Raw genomic sequence first — 23,207 nt, forward strand, 5'->3', positions numbered from 1 at the left:
CGCCTCTGTGAAGCCTCGCGAGGCGACTTCGTAGGCAAGTAAAGACGAACCTCGAGGTGTGCCTTGCACAAGTAAAGACACGCTCTTCGTCGCCATGCTGCGCGGCAAGCGCAAGCTTCTTCGAGGAACGATGCTGAGAAAAGACTTCCTTGTAGACCCTTTCGAGAAGGAAAGGCAAGCGAGGAAGCTACGGAATGCTGTGGTGCAAATGCACGGCTTTCGAGAGAGGGCGGATTTTCACTCGCTCTCGGTCTCTGCAGGACAAGCCAACACACCAGCGGCGCCGCTGACAACTCTATTGAGCTGGGGACTGCGCGACGTTTTCACCGCCTCTAGGGGCTCCAGAGTCCGCGCTGAGCCGAAGCGAGAAGACAGTTTCTTCGCACTGAGTGCAAGGAGAGAAACGAAGGAAATCCGTAGAGGCACAAGCCTGCGCCGGCAGAAGTTTCTTTCCCCGCGGAGGCCGGCGGAGAAAGTTGCAGCTTGCAGATGCTTCACACACGCGCATCTAGCAGTGAAAGACTTTGCGGGAGAAAGCTGGAAAAATAACGCCCACTAACTCGTTGGCATGATCACGACGCAGGTCGCCAAACGCCCTCGAGAGTAGTTGTGTTGTTGGAAAATCAACCGAAGAGGCAGTCAAGCCTGTGGCCTGGTGGCTCGGACACGCACGCGCGGCGCACTGCGTTGCTGCAGCGATTTTTTTCCAACTCTGCGCTGTTGACCGGCGTGCAAACGGGGAACATGCACTCGATCGGCCTTCGTTTCCGCAGAAATGACGTCACTGAGTAGGAAATGTGTCTTTTCGTGTGCGCTAGAGAAGCCTTTCCGCCCCGCGAAGTGGTGCAGATAACCCGCGTAACTGCGAGCAACACGCTCGAGGAAGGAGAGACTGGCGCTTGGGCGTCTAAATCCGCGGCTCTCTTTCTTCATCCCTCCAGGTCTTTGTCTATCTACCTCTACATGCATGTATATACATATGCAGGTATACATATGACCGCATGAATAGCTGCCAGAAGACGTGCGCCATACGCAAAGACATACGTAGGCGTGTGCACATACGCCTGTGCCTCTGTCTCGCTCAAGTCTCTTCTGCCGCCTCTAGCCATTCATCCCTCCCTTCTTTCTCCCGTTCGTTCCTTCGTCTTCCGGCTTAGTCGCCCCTCATTGCCCTTCTTCCCTGCGCCTTTCTTTGCCACCCTCGAACTCGAATCGCTTGCTCTCATCGGATGCTGAGAGGCCGAAAGAAAGAAGCCAAAGACGCTCTGGCGGCCCCCGACACGTGCGGCAAAAGAGCTGCGAGGAAGCGAACGTTCTCCGGTCTTCGCTCGTGCGCCTCCCGTACCTCCGAACCCTTCTGAGAGGCCGTGTCCTGGAGACCAATTTCTATGCGATTTTCGTGTCCGTGTGCGCTGCTTTGAATCCGCCGATTCGTCTCTCCCCGATTTCGCGTTCTCGCGCCGTCAAGTTTCAGCGCAAAACGGCTTAGGAGACGCATATCCGCTGTCTGCTCCCCCCTGAATTCCATTCGTGCTTTCAACCCGCGATCGAAGGAACGCCTCCTCGAATCGGCAGCCCGCGGCCGCGTGTAGCTTCCAGTCTGCTTAGCTTACGCCGCGCGTTTTCTCGATTATCTGTATGGGTTTCGCTGTTCGCTGTAGCCGACTTCGCAAATACTCCAAGACAGTCTAGAGAACTCCCAGTACCGGCACGTTCGCCAAAGGGCGGATGCCATTCTTTGGTCATCTCCTTTCCTGTTCGCGGACTGAAAAAGCAGACAGGATGGCGGTGACTCACAGAGGCGAAGGGGCGATGCTCCTTATGCTCCCCGAAGTCGTTCGAACAGAAAAGGTACGGTGCCAACAGACACACGCCATCGAGACCTCAAAATGCACATGAAGCCCACACATTCTCTTCTCCAACAGAATTCATGGAAAACGTGAAACTCGCATGCTTGATTGACATTCAGCCGAATTTGCTTGTTCTTCGGCGTGATTAAATCCGCGCAACTGCAGAGACTCCCTGCTACACGAAGTGCCCACTCCCCAGATCCACGTTTGCATGGACCTCCAGTGAATCTGTTTTCGCGTGAACAGAGAGTTTTACTGTCTCTCTAGCTGCGGCGAAGCCGTATGAAGGATTCCGGCATCCGCACTGGGCGCTGCCGAAGCGCCACAAGTCGACCGCCACCTTAGCTCTAACAGCGGCTGCTGCGCGCTTGCACGGGCACACTGCGGAGATTTCTCCGGATATTCGTCGCTGCTGGCAAACAGCGTTCTCTCTCACCGCGTCCTCTGTCAGACAGCGGCATATCTGTGGCTCGCGTTTACGCAGAGCCTGATCCTTCCGCTCAACTGCGTTTCGGCTCCGCGCGAATGTCTCTTCACCGTCTTCTCAGGTCAAGTCTGTTGTGGACCTCCTGCTTGACAGAGACTTCGATATCATCAAAGAAAAAGAGTTCTGCTTCACACACGTGAGTTTCGAAACGCTGGAAGCGACGACGCAGAAGGCAAAACAGAAGCACGCGCAGCAGGGAGAGAGCTGCGGCCTTTCGAGTCCGCGTTCACGCGGTGCGCCTCCAGCGACTCCCTGTCGTTATATACATCTATTCACTGTTGTTAAATTCCTTGTATCTAGTTAGTCCCTGCGTATTTGGGATGCCGCATCTCGCACGGCGACGCGAACTCGTCGCTGCAGCTCTCGCCTCTGTAGCGTAATGGGAGATTCCCGCTTGAAAAGATCATCGCAGAGGCGGAGGCTCTCAATCCACGCGCCGCCTTTTCTCATCCTTAGGTGTGGATGTCGACTTGCGAGTCGTTGCACCTCTCCGCTTCGCTGTCGTGTGTATCTGCCACCAGGATGAAGCAGACGCCTTCTTTCAGGACGCACCCTGCGGCCTCGAAAGATCCGCCTTTCTTTCGCAAGCGTGCGCCGGCTACGTCTGTCTCCTCGTGCTGCAACACCCGGTAGGAGACACGGTCGTAAGGCTCCGCGACCTCGTTGGGCGCGAGGACCTGCAGGCGGCGAAGGAGGCGCACGCCGCCGGGCAGACAAAGTAAGCGGCGGCTCCACGGTTTCTCTTCTCTTATCACCCAGCGCTGAGGCTTTAGTCACGCTCGGCATTGTTGTAATTATCGATTTTGCTCTGCCAAACAGGTCCGACTGCGTCGTCTGTGCCTGCCCCCCGTGTCCAGACACATCTTGCGCACACCCTTGTCTCGTTTCAGAACAGTTTGCATTAGCACCTGTGCGCACATCCGTACCCCTTTCTGCAACATAATTACATACAGGCGCATTTAAGTGCGGTGTTGGGTCGATCCTCAGTTTTCTCCCCCCCCCCTCTCCCGCGTTGACAGGCAGTGCAAAAGTTTTTGTTAGATGTGCAATAACACGGATTCGAAGCACGCTCATGCATATCACTGCGTACATCCATGTGGCTCGTCTGCTTTGTGTATCAAACGTATGTTCAGACGCATGTGTATATATTCCTCTGTCTTCACTGATTTGAGGGGTACAAAGGCCAGTGTGTTGTGACATTTGGCGATTTGAACAGCGTGGCTGCGGGCTGCTGGCGCCTTGCCTAGAGAACAGGATTTTTCGTGCGGAATGCTGACGTGAGAAGGTGCTCTATGGTTTGTCTACTTCTCAGCCTCCGCGGGGCGTTTCTTGAAGAGGCCGGCTACGCAGGTTTCTTTTGCAGCGCCTGCGACTGGTCGTTTCAACGCGAAATGGAATTCTTCTTTCCTTGCCGTAAGTTGCTTTTGAGACACACTTTACTCATGCCTCGAACGCAGAGCAGAGCTCCTTTTCTCCCTCTTTTTCTCTCTCTTGACTCCCCTCCGCGTGGGCGCCTCGCTAGAGGCGAGGCTTTCGGCGGTTCCCCTCTGCTTCTTTCTTCGGCGTTGCGTGAGGCGCTCACGCCGCCTGCCTCTTCTGTGCTTTCGTGCGCATTCACCGCCTCTTCTGTGAGATGATCGCCTCCTACGCCTCTGGCGCTTTTTCGATTTCTCTTCATTCGCCGGAGGCGCGTGCGACTCTGCGTTGTGGCTCCCAGTGGACAGGTGCCCAGTCGAGCGGACCTTCGCGCTCATCAAGCCCGACGCCGTTGCCGCCGGGCTCTGCGAGGAGATTGAAGATGAAATTCTCAACTGTGGACTGCGCATCGTCTGCAAAAAGAGCGTGCGCCTGACTGACCAGCTAGTCGCTTCCCTCTACGAAGGACACACAGAGAAGTTGCGCCACGCAGAGCAGAGGCTATCTATAATCTGATTCACTAATCGTCGACTTTCCAGACGCTGTATATACACCAACCTGATTTTGCCCCATCTGAGCGAGTACACTTGTTTGTGTGCAGACGCGAAGGTGCTCACGAGCTCCTCTTGCTCGCACACAATCTATATATATATATATATATATATATATAAATATATATGTTCGCGACTATATATATTTGCTTGCTTGCATGAGTCGCTTCATTTGTGTGCCGGGAAATGACGGCGGGACGCCTTGCTTTTATGTTGCGAAACGCTCTTTCAGCCTTTCTACGAGGACCTGCGGCTGCTCATGACGAGTCCCGACGGAGTAGGTAGGCATTTGTTTTTATAAAAAAGCTTTGATTAATAAAAGTCGTATTTACCTTGCATATGAAATTAAGTCAAAAATTTTCTAAAAAATAGAGTTTGTTGAAATTTCTAATATTTTTTCACAAACCAGATAATTAGCGAAAGTTCTTCCGCAAGATCCGCGAGCCGCCTGGCCGCACGGAAAAAAGCCAAAGCACGGATAGCATCCACCTCCCTGCTTTCTGAGTCTAACGTGTGCATTCCGCTGAACCTGATAGAGACGCTTGTCGCCGACGTTTGTCAACTCCTCGCCGGTAAACTGTCTTGAACGCGCGCATATTCAGACTCGACAGCTGACGCGTTTCCTTTCATGTCTAGGAACAGATGCCGTTACAAGGGACTCTACACACATGCTGGCACATATCGGCATCTGTACTGAACAGCCAGCAGGCGCATTTGCCTTTCACTCCACACATACATGCATATGCACAGCAATATCTATCTATCTGGGGAGTTATGCATTGAGGCCTCGCATCGAGCTTGCGATATGTTTTTTAGTGGCGATGATCCTCGAGGGGCAGGCCGCGATACGGCGCTGGTGGCTTCTCTGCGGCCCGACAGACTCCGCAGTCGCGCGCCGCCTGGCGAAGCAGACGCTGCGAGGGCGTTTCGGCTGCGATGCGACGCGCAACGTGGTGGTGAGGCCGGCACGACTCCCTCGCGCAACGCAAAAGCGCAGAAAGCATGGCAGTTTCTCCCTGCGAAGAAACCTCTACGCACTCGGAGAACCGCACCGGCGCGCCCTTACAGAGTTATCTGCATTCATCTGCAGTTCATACACCCGCATGTATACTTATGACTATGCGCCCTTCCAGGAGTACGCGCGAACGTGTTTTTACGATTTAGTAGCTGGACAGTGTCGCGATGGCGCTGGGAAGCTCACAAAGAGAAAGGGACCATGCTCTCAGGCGACAGGGAGAGTGAGAATGGAAATGGTGAATCGAGGAAGCAGAGGAGGGCTTTGCGACCTCGCTGCCTGGACGGACACGCGTGCGCGTGTGACGTAAAAAACAGAGATCTCAAGCGATTCTCGGCGTTCAGCCGCAGCCACTTGTCGACAGTCATCCTAAACTTCGTGCGTGCCTGCGGGTCTCACAGGTTTATCTTGGTCTGGTGTGTGCAGAGTGGCAAGAATTCTTCCTTCAAAGAATTAGAAAAGCACCTTTAGTTTCAACTGCATATACAGGGTGTGCATATGCAACTCGGGGTGTATGCGGAGGTGCAAAAAGGCATTCTCCAGAAAAATCGTGTCTCTGGTTGAGTCCTTCCGCAGCATGGCGCCGACTGCACCGCTCGCGTGAACCGAGAGGCATTTTTGTTTTTCGATAAAACCGACCTAGCCCTCGAGCGAACGTTCGCCCTCATCAAGCCCGACGGCATGGCGACGCCTGTCCGGCGGGCGATCCTGAACGAAATCGAGAAAAACGGCCTCGAAATCATTCGCCAGCGCGAGCTGGTGCTCACCGAAGAGGATGTGTTCGCCCTGTACTCGGTAAACCACACACAGAGACCACTGATCAAGCTGCAGGGTTCGAGAGAGAGCGGCATTTCGTTCGGCGTGGCTGAGTCGTCCACTGCCGCCTCACCCCCTCACTCGCTCAGAGTCTCACATCGGCGGGCGGACAGCCACAGACGTCGCCGTCAAGATCTCCGGTACCGAGCAGAGTTGTACAGACTGTCGAGGCGATCTGCACACGCACCCACACATCTGTTTTTTCCGACTGGAAGGCCTCTTGTACGGACGTTCATGCATGCGAGTAATCGCAACGCACCCGCCCTGCGTGCGCGACGCTAGCGCTGACGCGTGTGTCGCGGTTTGCGCAGGCGGTCGTTTCTGCTTCGTCCCCATCGGGCTCCGCGACCGCGACTTCCAGCACCCAGTCGCTGCCTATGTCCTGCGCTTTGCCTTGTCTCCACACACGTATGCGCACGAGGATGCAGATCTTTGTTTGAGATTTTGAATGGTTCTTTGCGGATCAGCGGCACCGGGAGCGACCTTTCTTCAGTTCGCTCGTGGAGTACCTGACCACCCGCCCCTCGCTCGCGCTGGTGCTGATGCGCGCCGGCGCTGTACGCATCTGGCGACATGCCGCGGGCGCGCGGGCGGCCTCGAGCGAGCGCGCGCCACGAACGAAGAGCCTTAGAGGCCGCTTTGCAGAGAACCCACTGAAGAACACGGTGCACGCCGCCTCCTCGCGGGAGCAGGCCGAACTCGCGATCGCCCACGTCTTCCCAGAACTCCCAGTCTACCCTGCGCCAAATGCGGAGTTCATCCACGACTATCTCTTTCGAAAAAGCGCGGCCGCCGGCAAGCACGTTGAAGCGTGAGACTGAGCAACCCAAAAAAACAGTCACCTCACACTGCAGACAGGCCGCCGTTTCGCACGGTGCACAAAACGCACCTGTAGTTCACGGCGAAGGCGGGTGGCGTCCGCGAATGCGGAGTGCGCGCAGATGCGGCGGTGACGAGCACGCAGGCAACTCGGGATAGAGGCACTCCCCCGCGGCTGTTCCCTACCCACTCAGAGGGACAGAGACCTCTCCGCGGTCGCAACATGCACGAATGGGCGGCCTTTGTGCGGCATCAAACCAGCAGTTTTGCCCAAACACCTGATGCCGAGTGTTTCGTGCCTGCGAACTGGCGGGTCGTCTGCAAATCATGGCGGCAAGCTCAATAGCGAGAGACGTGCGCGCCGGCAGAAATAGCGACAGGCAGACGCGCGAGAACTGACACATAAACGACCCGCGTGCATGCCTCGTAGCTATTCAGAGAACACCTTTGTGCCAGGCTTTCGCTTCATTTGTTCAAGTTGCAGTCGACATGTGCGCTGGGAGCTCTGCCTGTTCAGCGTCGCGCCGTCACGCACGCACATCCCGCCAACTCTGCAGCTTCTCATCTCAAAGTGAGGCGAGACAGAAGCCGAAACAAACAGAAAAAACGCGACTGCCGCTCGAGACGAAGCTTGCAAAGAGTGTAAAGCGTTTCTCTTCTTCATACGGATGTATGCGCTCTCTGGGCGCTGCAGCAAAGAAGCGACAAGCACCGCGCACATGCGTGCCTGCAGATCCGTACACGTTTTCTAATTCACACTGAGCATATATATTCGCATGGAAAGACATACAAACGCGCTTGTTTTCTTTTCTATGCTGCTGTTTACCGGTATGGCAACGCACAATAATATGGACCTGCCATATGTGTACGTCTGGCTGCATGCAAAGACATACATATATATATATATATGTATACATATGAATGTGTGGGTATATGGCCGTGCATATATAGAGCGGAGCGTATCCCTCTTCCAAAACACTCGAAACGTTTATGCAGGGCTAAGCGCATGCTGCCGCTGAGCAAGGAGATCTCGTCACCCCCCAGCTGCACTCAGAGCCTGCGCCTCCACGTAAAACATGTGTGGAGAGCGTCTCTGTGTTCCTCCTTCCAAGCGAGGGATTGCCTCTGTTTCTGCGCCTATAGAGTCGCGGCCGCTTGCAAGTCTCTCGCGACACTGCGATTCTCGTTGCGTCTAGGGGCTTGGAGGAACTGTGTGCGGTGCGGCCTACGGGACTCGAAGCGGTTTCGTGGCTCGCTGACTGGCTGGAAAAGCACGCTGAAGATAACAAAAATCCAGGAAAAACCACCCCTGTCGAGCTTCCAGGTGAGGGGCGGATGCGTGCCTCTATGGGCCTACGGAGAAAAAAGGCGCCCGCTATACACCGGTTCCTCTGTTCGCGCCCGCCAGCAGCTGCGTGAGCGGCGCTTCCAACCGATGTGCAAAAGAAAGAACTCATGTACTCCAACGTACAATCACACATGCATGCGACAGACTCCACGCTCTTCGGCACATCCTATATCCGCCAAGGCACTCACCTGTGCTTTTGCTTTGTCTGCCCCCGGTGGAATTTTGTCTCTCCGGCTTCACCGTTCCCTTCTGTCCCTTAGACCAACACCTGGACCAACCTGTACATCGAAATCACCTGTTTATGCCTGCATGCGCATACATTTGTGCGTCGCTCTGAGTGTGTATGTCGCTGTTTCTATCTCTCTCTCTTTCGACTGCGAGAGACTCCTCAGGCGCGTGTGTCTCTGAGTAGGCTGCATGCACGGAAGCACTTCGACGTGCCCACAGTTCGCTTTCAAATCTTTTTTTCCGCGGCTGAGTTCGCTGTGTTCTCAGAGGAGCCGCGGCGCAAGGTGATTGTCGTCTCGAAGGAGGCGATGCCGCGCGTGCTGCCTGACGCGCTGCCGCAAGCGCCGTTCTTCGTCAGGCTCGTCGGCGCGCCGTTTTCGGGGAAGAAGTCGCTTGCAAAAAAACTCGCAAAGGAAACTGGATTCCTGGTGCTTGACGTCGGTACGCGAGTGCAGAGGGTCGACATCCTCTACGGTTTCTCAGGGGGAAGGGGCGAAGCCGTGACTCGCAAAAACACGGGCGCCGCCTCACACGGGAATGCCTTCTCCAGGCGTCGGCGTAGTTGTGCTGATGCTGAAACCGAAAGTGCCCCCGCGGTGTCGCATCTCACCCTGAAAGCAGCACACGCGCTCTGTCTCACCTCGTATGCCTGTCGACTTTATTCGGATTTGTGTTGCGAGACAGCGCGGCCCCGCGTGCTGAGCAGCCGCCGCATATGAAGGCCTTTGCACACGCCTGTACACAGACGCACTTGGGCGCAAACGAAGGCACTTCTTGAATACCGAGGGTTACGGATTGCATTTCCCACGCGTTTCGAGTCTACCGCTCGATCTGGTCTACGCGACCGACTCGGAATGCGGCAACTCTCTTCTGACCTCGCCATTCGCTTTGCAGAGGACTTGGTGGCGGCGGAAATCACCGCGAACTCCGCGTTGGGCGCGCTGCTGGCGAAGGCGGGCGGCGCCTCTGGAGCGCCCGCGGCGCTGCAAGCGAAGACGCTTTGCAAGGCGTTTTCTGAGAGACTCGACAACAATTGCTTCATCCTGCTCCACGCGAGCGCGTCCGCCGAAGACGCGAAAGCCGTCGACAGAGAGCTCGGCGCAGAGCCCGCCTTCACGCTGTTCCTCGACTGCCCACGAGAGCTGCTGCTCGCGAGGGCGCCCCAAGGTGAGGCCGCCATCGGAGCGAATTTGCGCGAATACGCAAGGATACCATGCATACGCCTTTACCTATGCATGCGAACAATGCCGCGTGCGAAAGGCGATTGTGTGTCTAGGAGGCTGAGTGCGCAAGCGCGCTCGCTGAGGCCGCTCAGAGACCTCGCCGCGACGTTCTGCGCCGCTGCCGTGTCGCAGCTGGCTGTCGTCAGCTCAGAACCAGGGAGACAGCGTCTCGCGTTTTTCCTTTCGTCACGCAGACGAACGCGCGCAATGGGAACCGAAGATAGACCAGAGTCTGCAGCAGCTCGCGCCGCTGACGCAGCACTACGAGCGCCTTGGACGGGTAAAACGAATGCATTTCCCGCGTGGAGAGAGAGAGATCATGCTACACACGTGGCACACACAGGCGTAGAGGACGCCGCAGCGAATCGTCAAGCGAATTGGGGCAGGCGACGTCCGCAGGCATTCGCATGCGTCGCTGTGTAGTGCGGGGGCGGCCTGCATTGTAGTTCTCTCTCTGCGAACAAATCCACAGACTCGTGCTGTAGCGCTGTGGGTAGTTTACAGGCCCCACGGAGGCGCAGACAAGGCACCCTCGTTTGTCGCCATCCCTACACCCGTCGCCCTGTGTGAGTCGCCTGCGCGCGTGTTGTGCGAGTGAAGCCTTTTCTTCTCCTCTCCCCACACGCTGCGCCTTGGCGTCGACCTGCCTCTTCTCGCTGCGCCTTGCAGCTCTACGCAGTGGCTGCGTCACGCTCCACAGACGAGGTGTTTAGAGACGTCCGCGCACTCTTTCTGCCTGCCTTGACATACCTCTTCGCGGCGCCTGGCCTCGAGACTGCAGCGATCGAGGCTCACCTCGCGCGCGGCGGCGCGGAGCTCATCGACGTGCTGCGGCTCCTGCGTGAGGCCGACAACTTCCCCAGTCTGTTCTCCGCCGGCGCTGCGCCTCCCGCCTCCGCCGTCTGCCCGCTAGTCGTCGACCGCCTGAAGGCCCTGCGAGCCAAAGGTGAGAAAAAACTATCGAACGACTTCCAGGCGCACATCCAGCAGGCACACCCACTGGCTCGCCTATGCGTACAACTCTCCAGGGATCGCTGTGTGCTTACGTCCGTACATAAAAATATGTGTATTTATATACGTGTGTATGTATATATATTATGTATGTACGTATGTATGCATGTATGTAGCTCTCTGTAATGGGTTCTGCTCAGGCGCGCTGGAATACGCTGGGGATTGCGAAAGATTCAACTGTTTTTTGCGAAGCGCGCTTGAGGCAGACGCAGCATAAAAATACCACGCCTGCATGCGTGACCTGCGGGACACGAAGTGCGTGCGTATATTTATATCATTCTGTATGTTTATCTATGCATATATGATTACACGTAAGTGTGTGTGAATTTGTGTGTTTTCAGCGTAGAATGGGGCATCAGCTCACACAAGTGTGTTTAGATGAATCAAGGTTTCCTTAATTGTTGACAAAACCGTGGTGCAGTGCGGCGTTGTCCTGCGTGCCGCGGGTGATGTGCAGGGCGCGACCAGTTTGTCATCACGAATTTTCCTTCCACGCTCAAGCAAGCCAAGTTCCTCGAAGCCCAAGTAGGTCTGCGAGCTTTCGCGCGGTAGCGACAAAACGCGCCAGCGCACTCCTACCGTGTACCCATCGCCCTCTCTATGCATCTATGCATGCAATATGGAGAACCTAAATATACAAACGGGCTCATGCATAAGCATATATGCATATATATATATATATATATATATATATATATATATATATATATATATATATAGGGTTTAGGGTTTAGGGTTTAGATATATATATATATATATGCATATGGATAACTCTGTGTGTGAACGGTCTCTGCGTGGGGACAGGGGCTGTGTGGACTCAGCTAGATGTTTCCATTGCCTGGTGACGGGTGACCGTCAGAAGAAAAATAGACCTCGAAACGCCCCGGAAGGTCGCCGAGACAGGCGGAGCTATTGGCTGTTTCGGCACTCCGCGACCTGCGAAAAGGCGCCTACAAAAACCTGCGCGTGGAGGCGCACATTTCTGTGATGCTTGAAAAGCAGAGAGACTAGCATCTGAGTAGTATTTCTCTCTCGCTGTGAGAACATGTGAGGACAGGACAAGGACGTGAGCCTACTGAAAGCCATAAGACAGGGCTAACCTGTGTAAAGGTCACTGTGTTGTGCTTCTACCTCAAACCTGCGCGTTCTTTGCCCTGCCGCGGGAGCCCCGCGGGTCGACCGTTAGCCGGTCGCTGCAGCCTGCGGCAACAATTTCTTCGAAAGCATGTTACCCAAAACGAGAAAGCGCGCGGGGTGTATGAGCTTCGACAGCCCTTGCATGTTTTCGCGTTCCTTAGGTGCCTTGCACCATCCGCGCGATTCGCCTCGTTGCGGCGCGCTCGACTCTGAAGGTCTTAGCCGCGGGCTCAAGCAGACTCGCCCTGAAGGCACTCGAAACGCAGCGCCGCGCGTTCGCCTCGCATGAAATGAACGCCGTGTTTGCTGACTTGGAGGTAAAGCGAGTCCAGATCGTAAAGAACATTCCGCGCACGCCATAGTCTGCCGAACCATGATGAGAAGTTTGCAAAATTTAGATACGCACAGTCCGCGCAGCCGGAGGGACGTACCGGCAGACGAGACGGCAAGAGAGAGAGGCTGCGGTCGACACACGCCACACACGGGGCTTCGGAAGAGTGCGACTATATAATCTGACAGTAATTGCATAATGAATAAATCAATCACAGTGCATATCGTTGTATCGATTTATATATTTTTGCTGAAACGGAATACGTATGCATGTGGACACGCCAACAGGAGCCTCCACAGCAGGACCGCTTCTCGCGCATGCGAGTCTATACACACGTGCATCAGTACGTATCCGCCCATAAATATTTGTATTCAGATACATACAGTTATATTTTTGAGTAAAAATGTGGTATATATTTATATATATGCTCGTCTGAAGGTACACAAAGTGTGTATGTACCGGGCGGCCTCCTTCCCACCGCGCCTGTCGGTTGAAGTCTTTGCGCGGACCTCTGGGTTATCTCTTATTCCTGGCCTCTCAGGCTCGCGGCGTCCTGCAGAGCGTCTCCTGCGACTTCCTCTGCCAGTGTCCGCTGGCGGTCTCGCGGCGGTCAACCTCCTCCGGGCTCCTCGACGCGGTCTCCCCTTGCCTGAAGCCGCGCATCACGCTCGTTGCCGGGCTGCTGGGCTGCGACTCTCACGCCCTCGCCCGCGCACTTTGCCAGAGCAGCGAAAAAACCATTTTTCTCGACGTGGAGGCGCGCTTCGAGAGCGAGGCAGCGGAGAGGGCCTCCAGTTTCCAGGTAGCTAGACAGCGGGGCGGGTCAATGCCGGCAACGCGAATGCTCTTCAAAATGCATGCGTGCGCCTGCGTAGACCTCGGAAGGCACTCCTGAGTGGGCACGTATGACACCTCCTCGCCAGATGAGCGCGCGCGTTCCGCAGCTCGGCCGAGACCACGTGAACACATATATATATATAAATGCATATCTATACACACACCTTCACATCTGCATACACCTATACATGCCATTAATCATATATATGCTTATGTGTCTGTGCTGTGTGCGGAGCTGTCCCTGCCTTTTCTGCGTGGCTCGCAAGGACCTTCCTCTCCCCACCCGCGTGCGGCTCTATGAAGAAAGCGCTGCTTCTTTTTTTTTCTGTCTGTATCTGTCTCCACTGCGACACGCCGAGTGCATGCATTCACCAACTTCCTGCCCGTAATCCCTTCCCCGCTTCCGAGTGTACTCGCTGCCACCGCAGCTCCGAGGCTGCCTCGCTCTTTCGCCTCAGCGGCCCTGCATACGCGCCGTCTATGCGGCTTTGTTCCTGCCTGGCATGTGGGCTCTCCGAATGTAAGGCGGTCACCGCGCCGTCGCCCGCGGAGGTCGTGGCCGCCGTGCGAGCGGCTCTTCACCATACTAAGATGGAAAGAGCCGTTTTGATCAACTTGCCGGAGGCCTGGAGAGAGACGGAATTCAAGCAGCTCTCCGCAGACGCCATCGTCGAGCGCCTTGTCCGCGTCCGGGGCTTCGTCCACCTCGGTAAGTTGCCCTATTTCCCACACACACACACACACACATGCAAATTTACGTTTGCATATGCATGCGTATAAATCGGGGCGGTCACGCTCCTGTATACTTCTGCGTCAGTATCTGTATGCCTGTGTCATTCGACTCTTTATATGTCTCTGTCTTTGCTGGCCTGTCTCGCTCTGATCTCTACAGAGTGTCGCAGTTTGTTTTCGCCATAGGCGTCTCGCTGCATCCACACTGTGCGCACACAGGACTACATATACATATATATATATACATGTATTCGACCAGACCTCTGAAAATATAAATATAAATATACACGTAGGCCCGTAAGGCGGTTTTCGGAATCATTATCGCTATGTCCACGAATAGAAGGAGCTCAACAAACATTCCGTTTCCTCCCCACGCATTCGTACTTGTATATCAACATATATATACGTACACACATATGTATATATTTATACGTATATAATATGTACAGATGTACACCTCTGTTTATGTCCGCGCATCGCAGACTCCGCCCGCTCCAATGGGGTACGGGTGATCAACGCAACTTCTTCACTTACGCAGAGAAGGCGCCAAGAAACGCTTGGTGCATGCCTCTACACGTGTGCCTACTTGAATCCGCGCCTGTCTTCTTCCACATCGCCCCTCTCTGGGCGAACGTGTTTGGTACGCGATAGTCTTTTCTAGACGTGAGTGATATCTTCATGTGGAACAGATTCGCATCCTTTGACAAACGAAATATGTCTCTGTGCACAGAATGAACTGCTTTTTTGCGGCTGTAGACACTGTGGCTAGTGGGGAGAGAGATCCACACGCGCATCTTTCCTTCGTGAAGGCACTCAGCAAGTTTTTCGCTCGAGAGGTACGACGCGGCGCGATCTCAACCCGGTCGGCGTCTCGTGTGTGCCCTGCTTAATATTCTTTCATCTTCACGTTTCTCGCGGGTTGTTCCAAGTTTGTTTTTATACTCTAGGGTGAATAAACGAGATCATGTAAATCGTGAAGCAACTTCTTCCTAAAGGAGCCATGCTGCACTGCCTTGACCTGTTGACTATTGCCTCGTCAGCCACCCTGGAACAAGGCGATAGGGCTCTCAGCACAGATGCGAGACACGTCTTTCTTCTCTCCGTGGGGAGATAGGTCGTTTGCATTTCTTGTTTCACATTCTGCATCTCTGTGTCGGTGACTGCTGTGCTGCGCCTCCCCCCCTCTCTCTCCCGACGCCATGCTTTGCTTTCTTGTGTTCTGTTTGGCACTCTGTATTGCTCAAGTCAGCTGGAAGTGCTAGGTTTCAGCGCCACAGAAATCATGTTTGCTTGGAAGCTGGAAGACGGGGCAGTTAAAACGGTCATTTTAACTGCCCCCCCCCGGTAGTTGCGGGAACTGATTTCATGAGCGTGCTGAAAAAGTCACCATGGGTGGTATATTTACGGTACATATATATATAAGATGTAGGGGTTTGTGTGCTTCGTTGTGCTCCATTTCTATTCTGCGTAATCTGACGCGGCCGCGCTGCATGCTCGACATGCACCGGCGCGTTGCATTTTCCTGCGGCAGCTCAAAGTCGTGGAGGTGAAGGCGACGAAGGACAGCACTCCGAAGGAGCTCGCTGAGCAAGTCATGAGGTGAGTCAGCAAGTGAGGACGCTTATCCCACTGGATTTCGTTTAGCCGCAAAAGGAGTAGCAGACGCGCGGAGGCTTCTCGCACGCCGCATTACGGTTCACGAAACAACAACGTAAAGATGCCTACAAAAACTCTTAACACACCTACTATCTACCTGACCCACTATGTAAATGTAGCACTCAACACGTTGGTCATGAAAAGCACATGAGAACGTTGTCTTTATCTCATAAGCGGTGTCATATTCAGTATCCTACGTTTTTGGTCTGATCCTAAATACGCAGTGAGCACACGCGACAGTGACGAGATAAGTAATTCGCCGCCGCTGATTCCCTACTATTTCTGAGTCTGTAAATGTATTAGTCTGGCTCTGCCTGTTGCCCCTGCTGGGCGGTGCTCGCGTGTGACATCAAAGATACTCTGCCGGTTGAAACCCGCGCTAGTCCCTTTATGCATACGATGCATGCGCATCCATGCAATGCAGGTCGTCCTGTCCCGTAGAGAGCGACAGTCCCTCGCTGTGAAGAGAATCCATTCGCCTTGGGCTCGTTAAACGATTCCGCTTTCCTTTTCTGCATGCAGCTCGATGGTCGCCGACGTAGTGGCCGTCGCAGCCCCTCCAACTGTCGAGACCCGCGCTCTCTTGGAGCACCTCCAAGAGACTTTCGGCTACAAGCTGCTTCCCGATATGAGTGAGGGCTCGCAGGGCTTCGTTCTTTTCTTTGGACAGTTTTCCGCTCTTCCACCCCTGCAGGACCCGCCGCTGCTTTCGTCTTTCCCGCCCGCGTTCGCAGTCTCGCTGTCTGCTTTGTCTCCTTTTTAGAAATATATGACAGACGATGCGACGACACCCGCCGGAGGGGGGGTGAGGAGCTTATACGCACACACCGCTGCAGAGTCGCTTTTTGTAGTCGTTGCCTCGGCTTCCTCTCCGCGATAAGTGTGTGCGGAGAGCTGCGTCGAGAAACCCTGAGACGCGGGTCGATGCGGCGATTCTTTCCCTTCAGGCGCGATCCTGAAGTCCGCGAAAAAAGGTGAAAAGCTGCCTCCGAAGAAACTCGCGGCGCTGCTTGAGAACCCCGACGAATGTGCCTCGTGTCTGTCCGCCACGCTCGCCACAGACCCCAACCTCCGCGGCTCGGGCTGTATTCTGATCGGCTTTCCAAACACAGTCGAGCAGGTACAGACTTTCTTTTCGGCAAGCCTCTGTCGCCAGCGCGACAGAGGCTTCAGTGGGCACCTCACGCAGATTGGGAAACAGTTAAAAAATATGTTTTATTAAGAGTTGTTGCGGTTTGTTCGTGGGGCGGCTTCGAAACGTAACTCAATTGCTTTTGGTTTGCAAGCACCCTTGAAATCGGTAATGCTTTACTTTCATATACAGTGGATATAGGGTATTTTGTATATACTTTAGAGATGAAACATAGAGAAAAAAAAATAGTAAAAATTGAAAAGCACTCGCTGGCGGCCGGATCAGGCGTGGAGGCTTCTCAAAGCTGAACAGGCTGCGGGAGCACGCGCCACAGGCTTTCGCATTCGCAGCCCGAGCAACTCACCACATGTTGTGAACGCGTTGGGAAAATAATAACATTTTCTTCCTCAAAAGTAAACATATGATTAGGAGTAAATTTTTCTTTATGGGTCATTCACTCAACCGGCGCGCAGAGGTTGACACCTCCGCAGGAGCGGAAAGAGAAAGAAACAAAAAACGAAAGGGAAAGGAGCAAAAGACTCTTGGAGCACGACTCTGACGTGCAAAAGTACCGAGGGGCGACACACACTCCACACGACTAGCAAACAGCGATACGGTGCAACAGAAGCGAAAGCAACTCTCGAAACCCGTTGGACGCCCCAAATGCCTTTCAATGAATACGGGCGCGAAGAAAGCAACTACAAGGCAGATGTCAACCTTCTGATTTTCCGGGGATGCCTCTGACTGACGCTCTCCTCAGGCCGCGGCTCTTATCAAGCACGGCGTCACACTGCAGAAATACATCCAAGTCGATGTGGATATGGAGGTGAGCGCCTCTCGAGATAGTGCGAGCTCCAGCGAACATCGTATACCGTCGACACAAAAAATGAATGCTTCATCACAGAGGCATAAGTGCTGCACAACGCCTTCCACGCCGATAATATTTATGCATGCCCAATTGTAGATCTATGCATTCAAATATGGTGTATATATACGTATGCATGTATGTGCTGCAAGCGGATGTTCATGGCCGCTAGAATGCGATCTGGAGTATGCAAACGTGTCTGTCGAGGGACACAACAGCGTAGGACATGCCGACGCAGAAGGCTCCACGCATGGCAGTTTCATGAGCATATCCGCCTTCTGTGTGCATGATTCTACAGGCGTTTTCTTCACACGGAAGCAAACACGACACACACGTGCATATGTAGAGCTAGGGTTTGTATGGGCAGTGGACATCTGCATGCACTGGCGGGTGGTTTCCTAAATATTTACTTTTCCGGTGAAACGCATCTTGAACCTTCGCTGACTGTCCTATTCATCTCTGGCGCAGACAGTTCTGCAGCGCCTGCAAGACGAAAAGCAGGGCGTCGACCCTCGAGACGACCTCGAGGGAGAGCTGAACGCCTACTACGCGAAAGCAGGTGTGCCCGCCCCTTCGACATGAACCACACAATCGCATATGCATGCATGCATGTAGGTGCGCCTACACTCTCAGGCAGCACTGCCAGAAGCGTATAAAAACGCAGGCTGAGCACTGGCGACTCGCTGAAAAGCCGCTCGCTTGCGTAGCTGTACGCGTGAGAGCCACAACATTGTGTATGTATATATGTATGTATGTACGTATGTATGTATGTATGCAGACATGTATGTATATATATGCATATATATGGATAGATATGTGCAATATCACGGACACGCACACAGGGAAGGGCACGAATACGAGTCAAAGGCTGCGTACAGAGTTTGCCAGCTACCTAGTTTAAGTCGATTCGCCCCTGCGTCCGTTGTTCGGAGCGCTGCCAAAGCGCACACGACTCTGCGGCGCTCCTCGCGCCTCTGAGTCTTCTCTTTGCGGCTTTCGAAACCCGTGACGAGTCGCCGAAGCCCTCCGACAGCAGCACCAATGCCGCGGAGCGCCGCAGGTCCTCACCTCTCAAGCATGCAGTCAAAGTCAGACATTCACATACATATATAAATATATATATATATATATATATATGTATTCGAATATTTATTTATATATGGCTGTAAATGGATAAATGTCAGGCGTAGATTTGCGTCCTCGCGGCGTGGAGAGACGGCGGCGCGGCGACATGTGCTGCCTCGATTTTGTTTCCTTTAGAGGCGCTGGGGAGGTTCTTCGAGGCCCGCGGGCAGCTTGTCAAGCTCGCCGACGGGTCGCCGGGGAAGAGGATTTCGAGCGTCTTCACCCCGCGCGTGTTTCTGTTTCCCTCCTCGCATTTGAAGCCTGCGCTGGCGCAGGACGTGAGCGACCTCGTCGCCAAGAAGCGGCGCGCGATAATCCTCGACGTCAACCAGATGCTCGTCCCAGGTGTGCGAAACAAAACAGCCCCTCCCCACACATACACAAACGGACCCACAACTGTAGAACCACATAAACGCACATTTATTGATGGAGAAGCGCACGCGGAGGAGGAGACGCAGCTGAGGAGTTGGGCGACTCGCGGGCACGGTTGCAGCCCCGTTCCGTAGAGAGGGCCGTTCGAGCTGCATGCCTGCGCACAGCAGCAGAGACGCGCAGCTAGGCGACGTTAAGGGCGAGGCGTGCAGGGCTGCAGGCTCGCCGGCTAGGAAGGGACTGTGCAAACGGTTGAGGCGCGAAATGCTCCGCGGCGCTCACAGAGGCGTCCCTTCAAGCACGGACGCAGCAGAGGAGTTGCGAAGATATCTAGAATGCATGACAGCAGGCGCGCTGCCGAGAGTCTGCGCAAGCGGATCCTTCGCGGGCCTGCAGCGCGGCAACTGGGGGCGAGTCACACACGTTCGCAACCCGCGAGTCGCGCGTTCCCTGTGGCTTCTCTCGACTGCAGCAGAGCTTCGAGGCAACGCGACTGCAGAGGACATCTTACGCGATTTAGTGAGCCGTTGTCGCCAAGGCTTTCACCAACCACACATATTTGGATATATATATCTCTATATACCGACATGGGCGCACACACAGGGTAGTCGGCGACGGCGCTGCACGCCGATATTTGGAGAGTGGAGAGTGATATCATATTCGCAAATACTCGCCTTTGCATATGTTCACCGTATGCGAAGGACCGCTTTCTGAATAAGGTTAGAGCATATTGCTCGCGCGTGCACCTTCTCGCACTGATGTGCACGAGTACGTGGAGCTGTCTGCCGCCAGCTGTCTGTATACTGCTTTGCAGACGAGTACGAGTTTTTACTTTTTTTTGATAGGTCTCTGCTGTCTGATACTTGTATTTGGGGCACACAAACAGCCGCACTTAAGCGCATCCTCTTGCACTGAGTGAGCTGCACGTTTCTGTTGTCGCTCGCAGGCGACCGTCGCACCGAGAGACTTGCTCGCACACAGGAACGGCAACGCAGACATCGTCCGCTTGATCAGCGAAGAACTCCAGAGATTCCCCATGCAAAATGTCCTCATCTGCGGCTTCCCGTTCGCGGTAAGACAGCGACACTTGCAGATAAAAAAGTATCCCAATTGTACTCGCCAACTCGCTTCCCTCGCCGGGTTTCGTTCTTCCTCACCACGACCCTGGCCGCGCGACACTCTCTGCGCAAGCGCTCCTTCTCTGAGCTGCTTGTCACCATGCCCACACAAACAAACGGAATTTTTCGGCAACTGCCTTGATAGACGTAGTCAAGCGTGCGAGTCCACAGCTGCTCAATGCTACGAACGACTGTGAGAGACGTCTCAGGCTCTGTGCTCGCTCACTTTTTCCCTAGTGATCCCTCAACATGTTTGCATTCCTTTTCTGCGAGCGTTTGCATCATCATGTATACCTACACATACAGACGTGGAAGGCATATTCTGTTCGGACGTTTGCGCGCTGCGCTGTCGTTTGAATCTGATAAGGAAATTGACGGAGCTGCCTCTTCGTGCCCGTCAGAATATCGCGCCTCAACGTCAGCCTCGCTGCACGTTCCTCTGTCTCTGCGCTCTGCGTCGTCCTCAGTCTCCTCTTCTTCATTTGAACAAAGACACAAGTCGTAGAAAAAACTCGACGTCCACACGATGCAACTCTCCCCCCACACCCCTTGTCTTTCGCGTCCTTCCTCCTACGTGCTTGCCATCTCGCAATGTGACTCTTTCTTGGATTGCAGCCACTCGACGCTTTCGAGTCGGGGGGCTTCGGGCAGCTTCTCCAGTTGAAAGAAGTTTGTGAAATCCAAGGTGAGCAGCCGAGTTCCTCATAAGAGTTTTTGCACGCGGTGTGCGTGCCACAGTATCCATCGCTTTGCCGCTGTCAATACACATGCATACGCTTCAGCTGCCTGTACACAATACTGGCCTCGCCTACATGTGCAGCAGCCACCCTGCAGTGTGTGAATGCATCCACAGACTCGTCCGCGCCTGGACATATATCTGTATAGGCCGCGCACAACTGCCTACGCAGGGTGACTTGTTTGCGCTTTGTTCATGACGCTCAGGCCTCGTTTTGCTCGACGTTCCTGCAAGCGCGTTTGGCGCCTTTGGATGCGCGTGTGACCTCATTGAGACCCTCGGCCTCTCAGTAAGCCGGGCTCCGCGGCGGTACTCAAGCGAGGCTCGTGCACCCACGTCCCACCCGTAGATCTCCATTGGCACATCTGTCACGCACACACCAGCTTCTACAAACAGAACCCGAAAGAACAAATATAAATATATATACACATGTATATATATATGTAGGTATATGTCTCTGCGTGTGAGTGCGACTGAACGATTCGAGATAGGTGCGTGTGGAGTTGGGGCTTCGGGGGGCCGACGCCGTGCGTTATAGAGTCGCAGCGGCTCGTTTCTGTCTTTAAAGAATCTCTCCATTCATCAATTCATCTCTCTCGCTCGTTCTCGCTCGCGAAATGAGAGGGGGACGGCTTTCGCGTGAGGGGCTTCACTTTTTCTTGTCTCGACGCCGGGTCCCTGAGTGACGGTTTCAGGTTTCGCAAGTGATTCAACACAGCTGGGCCGTCAACGATCTCCTTCTTTCTTTTCTCGGAGGGAAACTGAAAGACGAAATTCGGCTCACGCTCCAGGTCCGTCCAGCCCCGGTCTGGCTGCCACACTGCCGTAACAAAGGGAACAGAAAACTCTGGAGCGGATATATCTTCCGAAAGAGCGTCTCTCCTGTTAAAGGCTACGCACGCTTGAATTGGATCTGCTGCGGTGTGGCCTCTCACCGCCGAGACGGAGGCAAAGCTTCGAAAGCCGTTTCCGGATCCGTATCTTCTGAACCCTCTTCTTGTCTGCGTCACTCTCTACACATGTGCAGATGGCAGGAGTCTCGCGCGCCTCTGGTCTCAAATCCGACTCTTTCTCGACGGCCTCTCTGTCGAGGCGCCTGTGCACGATATCACAATTTCGCGAAAACGACGAGACGTGTCCACTGACTTGCGCAAGGCGTTTGGGCTTCACAGGGGCTGGAATACAGATCGACTTCCTGCGATCCCCGCAGATACCTCCGGTCTCGTGTGTTGCGTGCGTGCTGTTAGAGCGACGATACAATCCAAGAAATCAAGAGGAAGATCAAGCAACAGCTGCAGGCCACAGAAGAGGAGGCCGCATCCTGAATGACTCCGCAGAAAAGCTTTTCTCAGAAGAGAAGTCCTGCGTGTCGGCGGCCGGCAGATCTGCATCGTCCTGGCAATGGCAAAGTAGATGCGCGCGCAGAGCTCCTGCGTAGATATCACCAGGAACTCAGCGATCTTGGGTAAATATTTATGAGTCGTACAGACATATATATATATATACATATACATATACATATATACATGTTTTTGTGCGCCAGCGTCACGCGGGCGGAGCGACAGCAGTCGAGGTTTTGCAAGCACGGTCTCGGTGTTGCATGCGCTTCTGTGTCGCGTTGTCACAAAGAGCATTTTCTCAGGGCCTACCGTCGCTTGCACGCGTAAAGGGATGAACCGCGGGGTGTGCCGCCGAAGCGCCATAAGGAAAAACATCCCTCGTAGACAGGGAAACAAGAAAGTTTGTTTTCTCTTCCACTCTCGTGAACTTGGAGCGGAGGCCGCTCACCGCCACGAAAAGCCTCCTCCCGTCCTTAAGCTAACATTTCCCTACGCGGGAGTAATCTCTTCGCTCATCTCTGTGTAAATGCATACTTCGGAATGCAGATGCTACGCTTCGCGTCTCTGCTCCTACGCAGCTGCGCAGAGCCTGTCTGTGTGCGTCTATCGAGCGGTCAACGACCCCAGGCGAAGAAGTCCGCGCACGTGCAAAGCTCCCACCTTAGGCACGAGTCTGCGAACTGCGGCTTAGGAGAGTCTATTGAATATACAATAACACGGTAGCAGTAGCTTCAACGGCAGAACTTCACAGATCCACAGAAGCAATTTCCTGCACTGGCGACGTCAACAGGCGTATTCGTTTCCTCGAGACGACCACCCAGGACTAGACGGCGACGGCCGATCAGAGTTTGTGGTTTCGAATGTGAAGAAAATCCGCGTTCCCTGAATATCGAATCCTACGCCTTCCCCAACGTGTCTCTCTCGGTTGGTACTGACGTGCATGTCCTTGTCTCTTCTTTCGAAACTTTTTCTCAAACTCGTTTCTGCTTAAGCACCGAGGGCGTAGCAGCTTCGTTTCGGATTCAGGGTTTGAAACTGCTGCGCCCACCGTCGACGAGCGCA

The 23,207-nt window shown here is 54.2% G+C and overlaps 1 protein-coding gene across 1 annotated transcript; it reads left to right on the forward strand.

The window, feature by feature from the left end:
* Window positions 1-1,782: 1,782 nt before the first annotated feature.
* On the forward strand, window positions 1,783-22,130 carry BESB_052280 (uncharacterized protein; the record flags this gene model as incomplete). The annotated part of the gene is made up of 32 exons (XM_029363663.1): window positions 1,783-1,851; window positions 2,399-2,473; window positions 2,859-3,055; window positions 3,650-3,750; window positions 4,055-4,179; window positions 4,537-4,585; window positions 5,121-5,260; window positions 5,896-6,114; window positions 6,603-6,946; window positions 7,472-7,525; window positions 8,151-8,278; window positions 8,798-8,971; window positions 9,425-9,697; window positions 9,948-10,033; window positions 10,423-10,699; window positions 11,222-11,289; window positions 12,063-12,218; window positions 12,774-13,034; window positions 13,595-13,778; window positions 14,558-14,637; window positions 15,333-15,400; window positions 15,980-16,089; window positions 16,405-16,577; window positions 17,350-17,415; window positions 17,923-18,013; window positions 18,715-18,924; window positions 19,427-19,470; window positions 19,898-20,023; window positions 20,685-20,754; window positions 21,012-21,094; window positions 21,501-21,596; window positions 22,053-22,130. The coding sequence occupies 32 exons, from the start codon at window positions 1,783-1,785 to the stop codon at window positions 22,128-22,130; spliced, it is 4,275 nt and encodes a 1,424-aa protein (XP_029219586.1).
* Between the last annotated feature and the right edge of the window lie 1,077 nt (window positions 22,131-23,207).

This window comes from Besnoitia besnoiti, chromosome IV (genome assembly GCF_002563875.1).
Source record: "Besnoitia besnoiti strain Bb-Ger1 chromosome IV, whole genome shotgun sequence".
In the NCBI taxonomy this organism is placed as follows: domain Eukaryota; phylum Apicomplexa; class Conoidasida; order Eucoccidiorida; family Sarcocystidae; genus Besnoitia; species Besnoitia besnoiti.